The 20,423-nt window shown below is 42.3% G+C and overlaps 1 protein-coding gene across 2 annotated transcripts in view; it reads left to right on the top strand.

The window, feature by feature from the left end:
• Positions 1-20,423, top strand: part of LOC131687304 (uncharacterized) — a 112,126-nt gene that overhangs the window by 27,763 nt on the left and 63,940 nt on the right. For both annotated transcript variants that reach the window (XM_058971383.1, XM_058971382.1), the window contains exon 3: positions 8,414-8,551. In XM_058971383.1, the coding sequence (XP_058827366.1) occupies positions 8,414-8,551 (138 nt within the window). The remainder of the gene's footprint in view (positions 1-8,413; positions 8,552-20,423) is intronic.

Genomic DNA, 20,423 nt, shown 5'->3' with positions numbered 1-20,423 from the left:
TTTGATGCAATATGGTGCCCTCCGACGTCGATCTGCATCCGCTGAACCGCTTTGCAGTTTAAAATCAACAACACCTCCGTCTTGTGGTGAACTATCGGTAGCTTGACCCCGTTCATCCAGTTCTCGATCGCGTCAGACACCTTCACTTTTTCAAGTGTATGCGATACGTCGCCCGCGAAACCCACGACTTTCACTTCCTGGGCAGCAGCAGTGTCAAGACACAATCGTACATCCCATTCCAAAAAATTGGACCGAGAATGGAGCCCTAAGGAACACCAGCTGTGACTCGTGTTGACTTCTGCCCTTCGTTCGCCTCGTACAGCAGCACTCTGCTCTGGAAGTAGCTAGAAGAAGCTGTTCAGGATCCGGTGACCCTAATTCTGTGCTGCGCTGCGATGAAGCCTCCCCAGCTGGCGCTAATTAATGCATTCTTCACATCCCTTTGCATTTGTTTGGATGCCTTCTCCGCACTCTCGAGCACAGCCCAAATTGCAACCATTGTCGATGCTACTTTGCAGAATCCGAAGCCCACGATCACCCTTCTTGCATTTCGTCAACCTTTTACGGATGATTCTTTCCAGGAGTTTTCCGAAACTCCGCTAGCGAATGACGGATCTCAATAGTGGCACGTCCGTAATAACCTTCGAACTTGGAACTATTGAGAACCAGAGATGCAGGTCCCAAGCTCTGGTAAAGGAGGATGGTTGTGATGATCTGGGCCGCGGTCATCACGTAAACCAACAAAGGTCATAACCCCAAGTCTAAGGCGTGAAGCGACCCGTGCCGAGGGATGAGTGGTCGAGGGGGTGAAAAAGAAGCTCGATCGTTAACGGAGCCTGTGGGGTACCTGGGTAACCCCCACAGGAACCGTCCCTTACCACGTTACTGTGGAGCTCTGGCGTGGTGGACCTTTCTTTCTCGCGCTACTCGTGGGAACAAATATGCGTGAAGTAAACAAAAACAAAAAATCGGAGGTGCCGAATCCCTCTGCCAAGGGTGGTTTGGCGAGGTCTCCCCCCAGTGGGGGGGAGTAGTGGAGCGACGGGGGCTGCATCCAACAGCACCATTGACCCCCCAGCGGTGGTAGGAAATACCAACGCGCTGGAAGGGCCACTACCCGCGATGCTTAAAGTTGTGGAGCAACTCGATAGCATCATCGTGTTCGCAAGTGCGAAACAAAACATCAGCAAGGATCTGAAACAGAGCCTGCTGGTACTCCGCAAAGCTGTTCGAGTCGCAAGACACCGCAGATGATGTCGTCGCTGCCGTCACAGAACAATGTGGCGCAGTAATCGAGCGGGCCTCTGTGCGCTTGAGAGAGGGACCCTCTGGCACGCAAGTAGCCTACCTCAAGCTACTGAATGCGGAAGCTAAAAAGGTTACCGAAAAAGGAAAACTGAAGATCGGCTGGTTAGTATGTTCAGTTAGCATACCCCAGCAGCCTTCAGTGGATAGGTGCTATCGGTGCCTTGAGTCCGGCCACAAGTCGTACGAATGCAAGGGAATAGACAGGAGCAAATTATGTCGTCGCTGCGGCGAGGAGGGTCATAAAGAGCGGGGCTGTACGAAGGCGCAAAAATCCCTTATCTGCACCGCTAAGAAGCAAGCCCGTAACCATGCTATGGGTGGACCTTCGTGTCCCTTCAGTGAGGCCAATAAGAGGAAGCCGTGAACGTCACACAGCTAAATCTTAACCATTGTGCAGCTGCCCAACAGCTGTTGTGGCAGTCGGTCTCGGAGTCGACGACAGATGTCGCCCTCCTATCCGACCCGTACAACAACCCTGCCGTAACGGCAATTGGTTGTCGGACGGGTCTGGGATGTCGGCAATCTGTACAACGGGACGGTTCCCGGTTCAAGAGGTAATACACTCCTCCGCCGAGGGTGTTGCGATTGCCAAGATCAATGGTGTGTTCTATTGTAGCTGCTACGCTTCACCAAGGTGGTCCATAGAACAGTTCAAACAGATAATCGACAGACTCTCGTCTGACCTAGTGGGCCGGAAACCGGTAGTCATAGCGGGAGATTTTAATGCTTGGGCAGTAGAGTGGGGCAGCCGCTGTACAAATAGCAGCGGCCAAGCGCTAATGGAGGCGCTTGCGAAACTCGATACTGTGCTAGCTAACAATGGCTCCGCTAGCACATTCCGTAGAAACGGGGTGGAGGCATGCATTGACGTAACATTTGCCAGCCCGAGTCTGGTTCCAGGCATGGAATGGAGGGTAGACGAGGGCTTATCGAAGTACTCTTCCCGTCTCGAGTCACAAGCCCCTGGCCACCTGCACCACGAGACAGTGTGGACGCGGCCGAAATGGTGGCTCCGGCGACGAACGAAGTAATACTCGTAGTGGCTAATTCCATAGCAATGAACAAAGCTCCAGGGCCGAATGGAGTTGCAAACAGCGCTCTCAAGGCAGCGATTATAGAGAACCCGAACATGGAAAAGGCAGACCCATCGGCGTACAGACCAATCTGTCTGATCGACACGACTGGCACATTGCTTGAGAAGATCATCCTCAACAGGCTAATCCCGTACTCAGAAGGTACGGACGGCCTGTCAAGCAACCAGTTTGGTTTTTGAAAGGGTAAGTCCACGGTGGACGCCATCAACTCAATGATAAAGACTGCCGAGATAGCGATCCAACGGAAAAGGCGAGGCATTCGATACTGTGCGTTAGTGACACTTGACGTGAAAAACGCATTCAATAGCGCAAGCTGGGATGCCATCGCGCTCTCGTTACACCGGCTTAGCCTACCGGTGGGTCTGTACTGGATCCTGGAAAGTTACTTTCAGAACCGCGTACTGCTATACGAGACCGATGCAGGTCAGAAAAGGGTTCCTATTACCGCCGGAGTCACGCAGGGCTCGATCCTAAGCCCGGTATTATGGAACCTCATGAACGACGGGGTTCTGAAACTGAAGTTCCCTCATGGGGTAAAGATCGTCGGCTGCCGACGACGTAACCTTGGAGGTCTATGGGGAGTCAATCCCTGAGGTAGAACTAACCGCAGAACATGCGATAAACACGGTGGAGGAATGGATGAGCGTGAGAGGCCTGGAGCTCGCTCAGCATAAGACGGTGGTAGTTATCGTCAACAACCGCAAGTCGGCACAACATGCAGTTATCTATGTGAGAGAAGTCGTGATCACTTCACAGCGGAGTCTGAAGTCTCTCGGAGTCATCATAGACGACAAGCTGACCTTCGGCAGCCATGTCGACTATACGTGTAAAAGAGCTTCGACTGCTGTTGCGGCATTATCGAGGATGATGTCCAACAGCTCAAAGGTGTGCGCCAGTAGACGTAGGCTACTGGCAGGCGTTGCCGTATGTATCCTCAGGTACGGCGGCCCGTCATGGTCAAGAGCACTGAGGGTAACCAGTTACCTACAGAAACTGAGAGCACCTACCGCATGATGTGCCTCAGAGTGATATCTGCTTACCGCACGGTATCTCACGATACATCCTGCGTGATAGCGAGCATGATGCCAGTCGGGCTGGTCATCCGGGAAGATGAGGAGTGCTTTGAGCTACGTGGCAATAGAGGAGCTCGTGAGCGCACCAGGGTGGCTTCGGTCGCCAGATGTCAGCGTGAGTGGCATAACTCCTCGAAAGGCAGGTGGACCCACCGGCTGATACCTAACATATCGAGCTGGGTGGGTAGACCCCATGGGGAAGTTCACTTCCATCTGACACAATTCCTGTCAGGCGATGGTTGCTTCCGACAGTACCTCCACAGGTTCAGGCACGCGGAGGTTCCCGTCTGCCTTGACTGCCCAGGTGTCGACGAAACTGCACATACTGTTCGTATGTCCTCGCTTCGACGTCAAAAGAAAAGCAATGCTTGACGGCTGTGGCAGGGACACAACCCCTGATACCCTTACTCAGTGGAATGTCAAGCGGTGGAGAAGTGGAATGCAGTCTCGACTGCAACCACCCAGAGTGCCTGCAGGCTACAGGGAATCTGGCACACCGAGCAACAGACTACGGGCACGACTAACTAGTGATTGGTTAGTTGGAGTGGTAAAGGCCGAGCGCAAAAAAAGTGAGTGAATGGTCTGTTCATGCTGAGGCAGGTTTGGCGCAGCGACTGGCAACCGCGTAAGGGGTAAACCCAGCCACCCCGAAGCAAGGCAGAAGAGCGAGTGTATAGGCGTATAAGTGAACTGCCTCATGCCAAGATGGGAGGGTCGTAGCGTAGTATGTTGGGACTTAGCCATTGATACCTCGTGGCGGGCGTGGCAGAGGAGTGAAGGGTGAGCATCCAAGTCAGCCTCACATGGTATGTTAGAGGTGAGCACAAAAGTAAGCCTCACAAGGTATGAAAACGGTGAGCACCCAGTAAGCCTCACATGGCATGTCAGAAGTGGGGCCTAAGAAAAATGTCCTACATGGGATGCCAGGGGGAGTGACAGGGGTACAATAGAGTGGTACGATCGAGAGTGAACCAGGTGATAGGGTGAGCATCCAAGTCAGCCTCACATGGTATGGTAGAGGCGAGTACAAAAGTAAGCCTAGCAAGGAATGAGTAAGGTGAGCACACAAGTCAGCCTCGCAAGGTACGAAATAGGTGAGCACAACAGTAAGCCTCATGTGCAGTGTTAGAGAGTGAATCAAGGTGAGACAGAGAGAGCACCCAAGCGTGAGCGAGAGTGAGTGAGTACATCAAGTACAGCCATCCCCCCAGAAGTAATACCGAGAAGTAGTCCATGGGGGAACAATGGCGGCGCCCAATGGAGTTTAGTCGGTATTACCTAATCATGGCGGCGTCACCATGAGAGCCCGACACTTCAGTACACCCCGCTTGGCATCTACTAATAGCACGTGTATTGGGTTAGTACGTAAATTGTATTCTCCATTGAAAAAAAAAAACGATATCGGATCGCCCAGTTCATTCCCTGGCTTTGGCAGCAACCCGGGACTCTGTACCTTCATCAATTCGGGGAAATTGCCTTCATCTAGACACTTCTGCAGATCCATCCTGAACATGTCCGGGTATGCTAGGATCGCAGCTTTCAGCATCACGGTTGGTATTCCATCAGGACCGGGGGCTTTTTTGATGTCAGTCGCTTTGATGCTTCTGAAAGCTCATCGTTAGTCACTTGCCGATCGTCCGCATTTGCTTCTTCTTCTTCTTCGCCGTAGGGTGTCGATGGTGGAGGTGGTATTCCTACGTATGGATATCAGAGACTGAGGAGTGGGGACAATGATGACAGGGAGAAGAAAAATATTAGGTTTAGATCAACGGCATGGATTACAGACTCGGACGGCCTTTATCAGACGACATCATGAACCAAGACACCGGGCGGTCCTCCTCAAGTCGGCAGGAGTTTTTCCAGACGATTTAGTATGGCTAAGATGCAGATCGGTAACACACTGAATTGTGCGTGTGATGTTTCTGCTGTAGGTCCCGTGTTTGTTAACTCATTCGACAGAGATGTTTCGTGTCAGCTCGAGATCGCATCCGAACATCGATGATGTGCGGTACAGGTGGAAGACGGTACTTCTGAGAATAAGAAAAATAAAAGGGACAATAAAATCTGTATAATGGTGGTTTTTAGGAAGGTTTAGGCACAGTTGAGGAGATCGCGGCTTGCCGTTGGGTGATCTTCGTCGGGCCCGAAGGGAATGCAATAGTGGAGAGCTTGCGGAATAATACTCGGTACATGTTCGATATCGTTATAACCGTCGCCACAAGAGAAGATACAGATATTCGCCAGCCCGATACGTCGGAGGTGAGCGTCCAACGTATAGTGATTGAGCCGAGCCATTACACAAATGAAATCTCGATGCACATCAATTTCTCTAAAACAAGGTTTCGTTGGTACCTTTAGGATGATATAATGAAGCCACCGTCCTAGCTCTCCATTGCTTCACGATATCTGCCAACCTTCTTGCGTTCTTTGATGAGAGATATAAAATAATCATTGAAGAAGATTGGTCTTTCGAGGATGTCTCAATCTAACGCATCCGTCTTAGCTAAAGAGTTAGCTTCTTCATAACCCAGGAAGGATTAATTTGAGGGTGGTCAGACTATGGTAATCATGTACGAGCTTACAGATATGTCTCGCAGGAAATATGGAATGTGCTTTGTAGGCTTCACCGAATGAAGAGCCTCTATTGAGACGAGGCTGTTCAAAAGCACCAATAGTCCCAAAGGTATATTGAATAACTGCGAGTTCTGTGACGTAAATTGAAGCAGGATCATTGAGTTTGAATGACGCGGTTTTTGATGGTTTTGATTGCATATACCAAAGGCAGTGCTCCGATGAGACTTAACCCGTCTGTGTAAAATATTTTGTTGTAGTCGACTTCCCGAAATCTATCTATATAAAAGTCAATGTTTGTATGTATGTGATTTATAGAGTCCCAGACGGCTAAACCGATTGCCATAGTAGGCATTTGTTTGGGGATTATCAACCCACCAGATGGCGCTTTGGAACAAATTGTGTTTTCTTCTATTTCGTTGAAGTCGCAGCAACGCACGATTGGTATTAGCTAGTTTACTATAAAAAATGTTTGGGATATCTTGCGGACGTATGTGATCCGGGATTCAATGAATCTCATCTTTTATGGATGTGTCGTAGAATACAGTTGAGTCAGAAATACGAGAGAGATTGACGCGGTTGGGATAATACGAAGAAGAATAGACTTTTTGTGCCATGTAATCGATGTACAAGGATTTAAATCGAGTTTGGAGATCGAACTCAACAAACCTGTCCAAATTTGCAATTACTAACGGGTTCAAGATATCGCATCGGATGAGCATTCGATATTAGAGGTTCCAAAAATCGGTTTTTCAGTGGAAGGGCGCCTGCCAGCACTGCTAGACTCATCGTATGGGTCGAGTGCACGCAATCCAAAGCAATATGCAAACAACAATACTGGTTTCGCTCCAGTTTGATGCAGTGCATGTTTGCCGTAGAGTGGAAATAGAAACTTGATCCTTTGATGGCACTCTGTTTCAGATACATAATGTGACATCCCCAGGTACCTTCACAGTCGAACTATACCCCGAGATATTTTAATGTTAAAATCTGAAACAGATTTCAATCGGTCGGTACGAATTGTGGTCGGTGGATGGTTTTCCTGATTTTTGGATGGTGATGACCATTACTTGCATCCAATCATAAGGGACAATGTTACCCTCAAGAAACTATAAAATAAACTCCACAAGCTAAGAGACGCAGAGTCTAAGATATTCTTCAAAAAGTTGAATTCGATTCTATCTGGCCCTTAAACTTTATTGTTACATGAGACCAAGTGAGAACTCTACCATCGAAAAACATGTTTCGTTTGCGGTAAGAGGGGACGCGGAGCACGGTGGATCTTCTGTTTCGGGCGGAATCCGGATAAACCTTTTTAGCCTTTAATTCTAGATTGGCAACGGACAGCTTCAATGCATGGTGTCAAGAGGAGGTCGATTCGATTGAAAGACTAGCACTTTTTGATTTTTAAAAGTACTGCTCCGTAAGAGTCTTCCCGATCCACAAAAAGGCGAACTGGCAGTCGAATCTTGTCAAAGAGAATGTAGTTGGGTATAGCAGACCCGTTGAAGGTCACCCGATAGGAGTTTGAGTTGATATAGGTCCTCTTCTCGTGAGCTGCGCATGATTCAGAATATAAACGTTTTCAGTGCAGTATCTTCACTGGCTGAAGCACGGGGTCTTTTAAACAGCCAACCCTATGTGTTAGCAGTTCTGGCAATTCAAACTAAAATCGGTGACGACTCCGTCAATTCAACCCGATTAGCTGGTACATATACTCGGTGCTTCTTCGTAAAAAGCTCGTAGCCAGCGATATAATTTGTCTGCGTGTTATTTCCACTCAAGCGGTGTTGGACAAATTTGGGTCTTTGGGCAGGATTCAGTTTGAACCCTTTCTTTTCACGTACAATTCGATGATTTAGGGGTACCTTTCTAACATAATATGACCCGGAAAGTGAGCAGGAGAAAAAAGTACAATACTTTGAACCAGGATCGGATTCCAAACAATTTCGTTTACTTACCATATTGTACTATACTGCGCATAGAACAATTTGTTTTAAACTTGAAGGCCTAGAAAAATAAAACAATAGTTCAACTTTTTTCACTTCCATTTCACCCAAAAGACTTGTTTCCGCATGTATCGCATTGTCTGTGTGCCCCAGTTAAATAGTTTTGACACATCTCGCAATCTACCCCATCTTTCTAATTTCTGTTTCTAGTTAAAGTATATTTCAAGCACGTTTTCTTCCCGCTTCGTCCAAAACGATGCCCAGCAAGTGCACCGATGAAATTCCAACCATTAACCTTCGTTCAGCGCGTTCATAACATCCATAAGATACCCGACCGCCATCATTTTCTACTACTCACGTAATAACAGTAATTTTAATACTGCTTGTTATTTTCTCTTCCATCGTTCCGCTTCCGAAGGATACTACGCCAACAACTTTCCATCGCTGTCCGATGTGAAGAGCAACAGTACGTCGACAATTCGTGTCAAAAACGAGCAACGTGGACTACATCTGAACAACTTGTCCTACGTTGGACCCATCATCATGGGAGTTGGAGGTAAGAAAATTGTGCTAGCGAAACGGAAAACGTTGGACGTATGGGACGTACTAATCTACCGGCTTTGTTGACGATGACCCGATGATGATTCGTTTCCGTAAAATGGACAAATTGAATTATCTCGGAAGAGTGACTGAGCCGTGTAATTGGATTTTCTCTGAATATTCAACTATCGAATCGGGAAATCCGTTCAAATAACGGAACGGAGTGAAAACATTGAAGCTTATTGCACTTAGAAAATTGAAATTGACATTTTACATTTCAGGTACGGTTTTTCGGCAATTAAATTTAGACCTAGACTAATTCGAGAACTGAAACTTTTAATTGTTTATTTCGGTGCCCGTTGAAGAATCATCTCTTCGCTCGGGACACGAAATCCAGCCACAATAAAGTTCAACGTAGCAAAGCTTTAGTTATTATACTTTTTGTTGCTCTATTACTGCTATTACCTAGCTGTCCTGGGATCATCTGAATAATCTGCATTCCAAGCACATGGTTTCAGTAACAGGTACTACGGTGATAGGTGCGAATGTTGGACAGTGTCATTTGTCTCACAGCGACAATTAAAAAAAGTGGTTTACAAATGATAATTTCGATTGTTTGCTTCACAGTTTTATTCACCAATCAACAAACCAACGATACACTATAATTCAATGCATTAGGGTGATTGTATCAACACCGTAGCATGAAGCGTAGTGGATGACGAATTTGTTTCATTCGGTACTATACAAATGCAGGACTAAAATAGAACAACTTTTCCATCGCGCGGGTGAAAAACTACCGACGTAGGAAAATTGCGTTTTACGAGGTCGTAAATCCTCATCAAACTTTTACTAGAGATATTCCTGCTCTATCTCGAGGGACGCAGAAAGTGCAATTATCATTAGTCTTTTTCTGAGATAAAAACCTGAATTCGTTGGTTTAATTTCAGAAATGATAAAACCGAGGTGTTGACCTCAAATATGCCAGAATAGCCCGTAGATGATTGCTGTCTGCTCTTCAATAGCGTTTTTCATCATTTTGACTTTAATTTAAGTAGATAAATGTTCAAATTGAAAATTGGTTTAAGTTAGTATAGTATTTCAGTCTGTACGAAAAATATTAATTCGAAGACAATTTATATCAAGAATACGCAGAAATAAAAAAAAAATAAAAAAAAAAATTGCAGTGTGCTTCTAACCAGCACACACATCTATCACAGAAAGCACCACAGTAGGTAGGAGGAAGCACTCTCCATTAATCATTTTTTTCAGTTAATTTGTGTAACACGGCTCATTGTGCTAGCTCAAGCAAACCGTAATTCTTCCATATATTGACAAGATGTAAATAATACAAAGAATACTATAGAAAAGTTAAAACACCCCAACTCATTAAATTAAAAAAGGGGTTAAGCAGCCGCGAGATTACGTTTGGTAATATGACCATATTCCCCCGTTTCCTATACTTTCTACCATAATCCATTGAGTAGAATGATCTCTAAGATAATCTTTTCGTAGCTTTCAGACTCTTGTTAATCGAATCCAACCACATTGGATTAGCAAGAGTCTGAACGATATGAAATGATTGATTTCCTTACTGATAGAGCTGCCTGCCGATTTTGAGGTACTGAGTGCAGCTTGTGCAGTTGTCATTATTTAACAATTTTGGCAACCATTGGCAGTGTTGGTAAATAAACAGGGTGTTGGATTTTATTTACATGGATAAGTCTTCCGTTGCGGTTTCTGAGAATGGTTTTTCGAAATGTATTATCTTATCACAAAATTAGCACGTATTGATTTGTCCTTGATACGTGCTAATAGTTGTCTGTGCAATGGTGCCGCCATGAATTTTGTATTGCAGGGTCACGAAGAGAGTTAGTTTCACCGCATTCTCATCACATACCTGACAAGGTAAAACTGAATGAAGGCAACTTCCGCAAACTGAAGCTGCTTTTCAGCTTTTAGTAAATATTCTAATCTTACGAATACTCATTGGCCAGAGCTCCAGCTAGCAGCTAGATAGCAATGTATTTTTGTCACATTTTTTCCGCAGTGGCAATGACAAAAACCCCTAGCGACGGATAATACTTAATAAGCACACTTCAAAGTACATCTACATTTCTTAGCAAACTTTCTAGCTTTAATAGAAGTTGAAAGTTTCTTAATCCGCTATTAGAACAAAAACCTGTTTTACTCCACCTAGTGATGTGATAGTGACTCTCATTTATCCAAACTATGATTCATTAGCTGGCTTTGTTCAATAAAATTGTGGAAATGTCTATTATATTCTTAATATACTTAGCACGCATACCATGACTACCACGAAAGTAGACGCTGAGTCACTTTAAACAAAAAAGTATAATATTGAATTAGCTTAATCAGCATGAGTTCAATGTTGTCTTCATGTGATCATATTTTGAAAAGTTGATGGAATGCATTTGGAAGTGGAGGTTGTGGGGGGGGGTTAATAGAGTGGGAGTGGAGGATGCATAAGAAATCCTTCATCTCAGCGATTCTCAACCTGGGGTCCGCGGACCCCTAGGGGGCCGTGAAAATCTTTTCCGGAAGGATATTGAAACTTCAAGTTTTTTTTTATCGTATCAGACTGAAAATAATATATTGACTGCATTTATGTTAAGCCGTGTGGGTCCGCAACCGCCTAGGGGTCCGTGGAGAAAACAAGGTTGAGAACCGCTGCTTCATCTTATTTCGGTGTATGGGGTGGAAATGCATATGTGAGGGTGGTCCACCGGGAGAGGAGTGATGAAGGAGGGAGGTATAAGGGTAAGGGGGTGGCAGTGCAACACTCAACTGCACATTTTGCCTTCCATTTGAGACTTGATTTGAGAAAATCGTTTCAGTCTTCACCAAAGAACTTTCGGAATCGTCGATAGTGGTCAATATATTCAAAGAATGTTTGATTGGCAATCAGCGATCAAGATCTGCGAATCGAAGCAATTTAGTGATCATTTCTATGAGGTATTACGATTGTACCGATTTATATAGGAAATTCCAGTGTAACCTTACTAACTAACCTGTAACTCCGGAACCAAGAGTCAGAACCGAATGAAATTCAGCAGCAGTTAGTGGGGTTAATGTATCTTTCATTTGAAATCAAGTTTGTAAAAATCACTCATAAATTCGCTGAGAAATAAGTGTGTTTCCAGTAATACCGGAATGTACGGGCAACCAGACATGGTAGATAGTTACAATGCTAAGTTCTTCGATATGGGTTCGGCATACGATCACTAGCTTAGATCGTGATATGTTCGAGCTAAGGGCCTTAATGGCGGTCTGACTATCGAGCAGAAGTTTATAACTTTGCCGGAGAAGCTCTGTTGAAAAGCCGATTGTACCCCGCACATAATCGCGAAGTTTTCTGCTTGGAATGCAGTAGAGTATCTACCTAGCAAGTGAGACTGTTCTAAGCTCATTTCACAACAGTAGACACCAGCACCAGCACATCCCTCCATCAGAGGACCGTCAGTGTAACGTATCACTTGCGGTTGTTGTTGTCTCTCCATATAGTCAGACAACCACTCCTCTCGAGAGGGAATCTTCACAAGGAGTGTCCTCTAAGGAAAACTACATGTGAGTGTAATATCACTGGGAGCAAGAATGTCTTCACTCCACGTAACCATTTGTGACCTCAATTGTATATGACTGGTAGCAAGATCAACATGGTTACTATTCCAAAGCCCAGTAACCTGAAGTCTGTATGCACATGATAGTGCTTCTTGTTTGAGGTGTATGTGTAATGGTTTGATGTTTAGAGTGCCTCAAGAGCAGCAGTCGGAGTTGTGGTGATAGCACTAATCAACGCCATAAGCGCCATTATTTGCAGGTGGTTTAGCTTTGACTGGACTGTCATCACCTCTCTCCTCCGCCACCACACAAGGCATCCGTGTGACAGTATTGGACGGACAATTGTCGCGTAAATCCAATAGATATATTTCCGAACTCAATGTGAGCAGACCTATTCAGTTTGGAATCCAAAATAACTCAAACCGATTTGACTTGATATGCACACAGTAGCTCAGAATCAAAGAACTGCAAGGGACGAACCCCGGTTGTTATTCGCTTCTTCGTGAAAAGAACCATTGAAGTTTTGCTTGGGTTAACTGATAGTTTAACTTGTCGACCCCACTGTTCGACAGCTCTTAATGCCTGTTGCATTAAGTCAAAGATTGTTCCGATGCAAAATCCTGTAATTACTATTTGGTAATCATCAGTAAACCCGTAGGTTGGAAATCCTAGCTCATTGAGTTTCTTCAACAAGTCGGCAACCATATTCTGTAACAAAGGTGACAGAACACCACCCTGTGAAATCCCTTTTGCAGAAGCACGGGAAGTATTCCATCTTTCCGGGTGATTTGTATGGAGCAAAGCTGTCATCTGCCCACTTGACCGATTCAGTGGTAACCAATGTGCCTGCCAACGTCCACGAGTCCAAATCACCAAAATGAGATCTGTGAAAATTGTTTAGCTCCGGATCGATACAATCTGGAAAGTGTGCGTCGTAGAAACAATTAAGAACATCTTTTTCGTCCGTCACATAAACACCCTCTCTGATTTTTAAGGAGTTCATTTGAAAATCTTTCGATTTTGAGAAAATTTTATTTAACCTGCTAGCCTAGTTCATACTAGAGACAATAGTGCATAGGTTTTGCCAGACAAACCGCTCTGCCAATCTAAGACATTTTTATATGCACTACGAAAACCACCACGAGTCACCACATAGACACCGGCTCCAAGCTATTCTCAAATCCTTCTTCATTCTTTCAAGCTCAGCTCTCCACCAAGGGGATCCCAAAGTCGATTTGACAGTACGAAGTGGACAAGCTTCTTCATAGGATGCTACTATGAACGAGTTTGTTGTATCCACGATGTCATCCAACTCTAGTTGTTAGAAAATATTCATGAAATTTAGTCGCCAAGTTTTCCAAAACTGGTCTCAGTTTGTAGATTTAGGATTACGATATGTTACCACATTGAGTGTAACAGCAAGATGATCGAAAAATATATATTTAGGATCGGATAGATACGGTTCAGATTCATTTGGAACCTGCCAATTTTCTATCTCATGCGAAATTCTTTCAGAGCAAAGGGTTATGTCCAACACCTCCTCTCTTGCAGACTTCACCAAAGTTGAATAGTTTCCTACATTCAGAATATGTAGATTTGTACTACTTATGTAATCCATCAATTCAGAGCATATTGACATCAGAGCTGCCCCAAAAGATGTGGAGAGCATTTGCATCATTGCCGATAATGAGCGGAAGCCCATTTTTGCTACAATATGGTGGTATGGCTCTTGAAATCATCAAGTAGTTATATGGCAAATATACTGGACAATATATATATATATATATATATATATATATATATATATATATATATATATATATATATATATATATATATATATATATATATATATATATATATATATATATATATATATATATATATATATATATATATATATATATATATATATATATATATATATATATATATATATATATATATATATATATATATATATATATATATATATATATATATATATATATATATATATATATATATATATATATATTGTCCAGTATATTTGCCATATAACTACTTGATGATTTCAAGAGCCATACCACCATATTGTAGCAAAAATGGGCTTCCGCTCATTATCGGCAATGATGCAAATGCTCTCCACATCTTTTGGGGCAGCTCTGATGTCAATATGCTCTGAATTGATGGATTACATAAGTAGTACAAATCTACATATTCTGAATGTAGGAAACTATTCAACTTTGGTGAAGTCTGCAAGAGAGGAGGTGTTGGACATAACCCTTTGCTCTGAAAGAATTTCGCATGAGATAGAAAATTGGCAGGTTCCAAATGAATCTGAACCGTATCTATCCGATCCTAAATATATATTTTTCGATCATCTTGCTGTTACACTCAATGTGGTAACATATCGTAATCCTAAATCTACAAACTGAGACCAGTTTTGGAAAACTTGGCGACTAAATTTCATGAATATTTTCTAACAACTAGAGTTGGATGACATCGTGGATACAACAAACTCGTTCATAGTAGCATCCTATGAAGAAGCTTGTCCACTTCGTACTGTCAAATCGACTTTGGGATCCCCTTGGTGGAGAGCTGAGCTTGAAAGAATGAAGAAGGATTTGAGAATAGCTTGGAGCCGGTGTCTATGTGGTGACTCGTGGTGGTTTTCGTAGTGCATATAAAAATGTCTTAGATTGGCAGAGCGGTTTGTCTGGCAAAACCTATGCACTATTGTCTCTAGTATGAACTAGGCTAGCAGGTTAAATAAAATTTTCTCAAAATCGAAAGATTTTCAAATGAACTCCTTAAAAATCAGAGAGGGTGTTTATGTGACGGACGAAAAAGATGTTCTTAATTGTTTCTACGACGCACACTTTCCAGATTGTATCGATCCGGAGCTAAACAATTTTCACAGATCTCATTTTGGTGATTTGGACTCGTGGACGTTGGCAGGCACATTGGTTACCACTGAATCGGTCAAGTGGGCAGATGACAGCTTTGCTCCATACAAATCACCCGGAAAGATGGAATACTTCCCGTGCTTCTGCAAAAGGGATTTCACAGGGTGGTGTTCTGTCACCTTTGTTACAGAATATGGTTGCCGACTTGTTGAAGAAACTCAATGAGCTAGGATTTCCAACCTACGGGTTTACTGATGATTACCAAATAGTAATTACAGGATTTTGCATCGGAACAATCTTTGACTTAATGCAACAGGCATTAAGAGCTGTCGAACAGTGGGGTCGACAAGTTAAACTATCAGTTAACCCAAGCAAAACTTCAATGGTTCTTTTCACGAAGAAGCGAATAACAACCGGGGTTCGTCCCTTGCAGTTCTTTGATTCTGAGCTACTGTGTGCATATCAAGTCAAATCGGTTTGAGTTATTTTGGATTCCAAACTGAATAGGTCTGCTCACATTGAGTTCGGAAATATATCTATTGGATTTACGCGACAATTGTCCGTCCAATACTGTCACACGGATGCCTTGTGTGGTGGCGGAGGAGAGAGGTGATGACAGTCCAGTCAAAGCTAAACCACCTGCAAATAATGGCGCTTATGGCGTTGATTAGTGCTATCACCACAACTCCGACTGCTGCTCTTGAGGCACTCTAAACATCAAACCATTACACATACACCTCAAACAAGAAGCACTATCATGTGCATACAGACTTCAGGTTACTGGGCTTTGGAATAGTAACCATGTTGATCTTGCTACCAGTCATATACAATTGAGGTCACAAATGGTTACGTGGAGTGAAGACATTCTTGCTCCCAGTGATATTACACTCACATGTAGTTTTCCTTAGAGGACACTCCTTGTGAAGATTCCCTCTCGAGAGGAGTGGTTGTCTGACTATATGGAGAGACAACAACAACCGCAAGTGATACGTTACACTGACGGTCCTCTGATGGAGGGATGTGCTGGTGCTGGTGTCTACTGTTGTGAAATGAGCTTAGAACAGTCTCACTTGCTAGGTAGATACTCTACTGCATTCCAAGCAGAAAACTTCGCGATTATGTGCGGGGTACAATCGGCTTTTCAACAGAGCTTCTCCGGCAAAGTTATAAACTTCTGCTCGATAGTCAGACCGCCATTAAGGCCCTTAGCTCGAACATATCACGATCTAAGCTAGTGATCGTATGCCGAACCCATATCGAAGAACTTAGCATTGTAACTATCTACCATGTCTGGTTGCCCGTACATTCCGGTATTACTGGAAACACACTTATTTCTCAGCGAATTTATGAGTGATTTTTACAAACTTGATTTCAAATGAAAGATACATTAACCCCACTAACTGCTGCTGAATTTCATTCGGTTCTGACTCTTGGTTCCGGAGTTACAGGTTAGTTAGTAAGGTTACACTGGAATTTCCTATATAAATCGGTACAATCGTAATACCTCATAGAAATGATCACTAAATTGCTTCGATTCGCAGATCTTGATCGCTGATTGCCAATCAAACATTCTTTGAATATATTGACCACTATCGACGATTCCGAAAGTTCTTTGGTGAAGACTGAAACGATTTTCTCAAATCAAGTCTCAAATGGAAGGCAAAATGTGCAGTTGAGTGTTGCACTGCCACCCCCTTACCCTTATACCTCCCTCCTTCATCACTCCTCTCCCGGTGGACCACCCTCACATATGCATTTCCACCCCATACACCGAAATAAGATGAAGCAGCGGTTCTCAACCTTGTTTTCTCCACGGACCCCTAGGCGGTTGCGGACCCACACGGCTTAACATAAATGCAGTCAATATATTATTTTCAGTCTGATACGATAAAAAAAAACTTGAAGTTTCAATATCCTTCCGGAAAAGATTTTCACGGCCCCCTAGGGGTCCGCGGACCCCAGGTTGAGAATCGCTGAGATGAAGGATTTCTTATGCATCCTCCACTCCCACTCTATTAACCCCCCCCCACAACCTCCACTTCCAAATGCATTCCATCAACTTTTCAAAATATGATCACATGAAGACAACATTGAACTCATGCTGATTAAGCTAATTCAATATTATACTTTTTTGTTTAAAGTGACTCAGCGTCTACTTTCGTGGTAGTCATGGTATGCGTGCTAAGTATATTAAGAATATAATAGACATTTCCACAATTTTATTGAACAAAGCCAGCTAATGAATCATAGTTTGGATAAATGAGAGTCACTATCACATCACTAGGTGGAGTAAAACAGGTTTTTGTTCTAATAGCGGATTAAGAAACTTTCAACTTCTATTAAAGCTAGAAAGTTTGCTAAGAAATGTAGATGTACTTTGAAGTGTGCTTATTAAGTATTATCCGTCGCTAGGGGTTTTTGTCATTGCCACTGCGGAAAAAATGTGACAAAAATACATTGCTATCTAGCTGCTAGCTGGAGCTCTGGCCAATGAGTATTCGTAAGATTAGAATATTTACTAAAAGCTGAAAAGCAGCTTCAGTTTGCGGAAGTTGCCTTCATTCAGTTTTACCTTGTCAGGTATGTGATGAGAATGCGGTGAAACTAACTCTCTTCGTGACCCTGCAATACAAAATTCATGGCGGCACCATTGCACAGACAACTATTAGCACGTATCAAGGACAAATCAATACGTGCTAATTTTGTGATAAGATAATACATTTCGAAAAACCATTCTCAGAAACCGCAACGGAAGACTTATCCATGTAAATAAAATCCAACACCCTGTTTATTTACCAACACTGCCAATGGTTGCCAAAATTGTTAAATAATGACAACTGCACAAGCTGCACTCAGTACCTCAAAATCGGCAGGCAGCTCTATCAGTAAGGAAATCAATCATTTCATATCGTTCAGACTCTTGCTAATCCAATGTGGTTGGATTCGATTAACAAGAGTCTGAAAGCTACGAAAAGATTATCTTAGAGATCATTCTACTCAATGGATTATGGTAGAAAGTATAGGAAACGGGGGAATATGGTCATATTACCAAACGTAATCTCGCGGCTGCTTAACCCCTTTTTTAATTTAATGAGTTGGGGTGTTTTAACTTTTCTATAGTATTCTTTGTATTATTTACATCTTGTCAATATATGGAAGAATTACGGTTTGCTTGAGCTAGCACAATGAGCCGTGTTACACAAATTAACTGAAAAAAATGATTAATGGAGAGTGCTTCCTCCTACCTACTGTGGTGCTTTCTGTGATAGATGTGTGTGCTGGTTAGAAGCACACTGCAATTTTTTTTTTATTTTTTTTTTATTTCTGCGTATTCTTGATATAAATTGTCTTCGAATTAATATTTTTCGTACAGACTGAAATACTATACTAACTTTCAGAGCAAAGGGTTATGTCCAACACCTCCTCTCTTGCAGACTTCACCAAAGTTGAATAGTTTCCTACATTCAGAATATGTAGATTTGTACTACTTATGTAATCCATCAATTCAGAGCATATTGACATCAGAGCTGCCCCAAAAGATGTGGAGAGCATTTGCATCATTGCCGATAATGAGCGGAAGCCCATTTTTGCTACAATATGGTGGTATGGCTCTTGAAATCATCAAGTAGTTATATGGCAAATATACTGGACAATATATATATATATATATATATATATATATATATATATATATATATATATATATATATATATATATATATATATATATATATATATATATATATATATATATATATATATATATATATATATATATATATATATATATATATATATATATATATATATATATATATATATATATATATATAAACTTCACTGAACTACCATCAGTCGAACCCCCAGCCAACACATAATGCCGATCATCGACGAAAAAAATTGGTGCGTAGAGCGAATGTTCCACTGCGTAATGGGAAGTTCGCCGGGTTCCCCTCAAAAACTTTAAACAAAGCACGGGTCGGATGACACTATGGAATTGGGGTTCCCGGTTTGGTGGGTTTTTACTACCGGAACAGGCTGTCCGTAGTGTAATTCTTAGCCGGTTGAAACAACTACAACCGACACTACACAGCTGAACTTGACCTTTGTCTTGTTTTAATGGAATCAATGGAATTTAATGGAAGGGCGCAATGATGGGTTATTTAGCACCCATTTTTTCGATCTATTCGGGGTCCCATATAACTGTGCCGAATTTGGAGTCGGTTGGTTATGACCTTGCGTAATGCATTGCGTTAAAAATGTTCATGGGAAACCGACTTTTTAACATTTTCAATTCTAGAGATCACAGTTTCTCATGCACGGAAAAAAAATCCGTCCATAAATTCACGAAAACTAGATCACGATTTCGTGAGCTGAAGGATTTACGAAAACCGTGACCAAGTTCTTGTAATTATGAATAATAAACCTCGTATTCATGAAACCATTTGTGTTTTCAAAAAACTAGTTCGCGTCGAATATATACATTGAAATGTTTGGTAGGGTTACTGTGGTTGTTCCCTTGACATGTTTAGTTTTTGTTGTGATCCTTGCTCACAATTTGGGAATACACAGCCGACAGTTAAATGATGTTCATTATTGCAGGAGCTTATTCGCGATTTTTGTGATTTCTCATCAAGTTACCGTGATATTTTATTCTTGAGTTTGCTATCGGATTTTTCTGTCAGAGTAGTGTTATTTATGTTTATAATTGCAGGTTCTTAGTCACGATTTTTTAATTTATATTTCGAGATATTTTAGTCATAAGTGGAGTGATTCCTGTTCATGATTTCAGGATACTAGTCACGATTTTTGTGTGAGAAATGTGATTTATATTCATGATTTCAGGATCTTTGTCACGATTTTCATAATTTATATTCACGTTATCGTGATATTTTAGTCACGAGTAGAGTGATTTATGTTTATGAATTCAGGATCTTAGTCACGATTTTTTATATTTTGATCACGAGTGTTTTTTTCATGATTTCAGGATCTTAGTCGCAATTTTTGATATTTTTGTCACGAATAGTACAATTTATGATCTTGATTTTGGGATCTTTAGTCACGATATTCGTAATTTATTTGCACGTTATCATGATGATTTATTCTAGAGCTTATTTTCGAATTTGACACGTGGAGTGATATGACTGATGTTCATGACATCAGCAATTTTATTATGATATTCGTAATTTTGTACTTGGGTTATCGCGGCGATATATACAGGAACATAAATGGACTAATAAGCGGGATCTTGTTCCATGAACTATATCACGAACACGATTTATGGCTTCATAATGAAATTTTGGTGCTCAGCGCAATTTTCTTTTTCTGCCGAGATAACGATGTTTTGGGTCCTAATAGTTTTCTTATATTGACTGTTCGTGCCTCTTGTTGGTCGCTAGCAGCTGGACATATATGACATTT

Source organism: Topomyia yanbarensis, chromosome 3 (assembly GCF_030247195.1).
Source record: "Topomyia yanbarensis strain Yona2022 chromosome 3, ASM3024719v1, whole genome shotgun sequence".
NCBI classification, from domain to species: Eukaryota; Metazoa; Arthropoda; class Insecta; order Diptera; family Culicidae; genus Topomyia; species Topomyia yanbarensis.
This window is presented reverse-complemented; position numbering and strand designations above follow the sequence as displayed.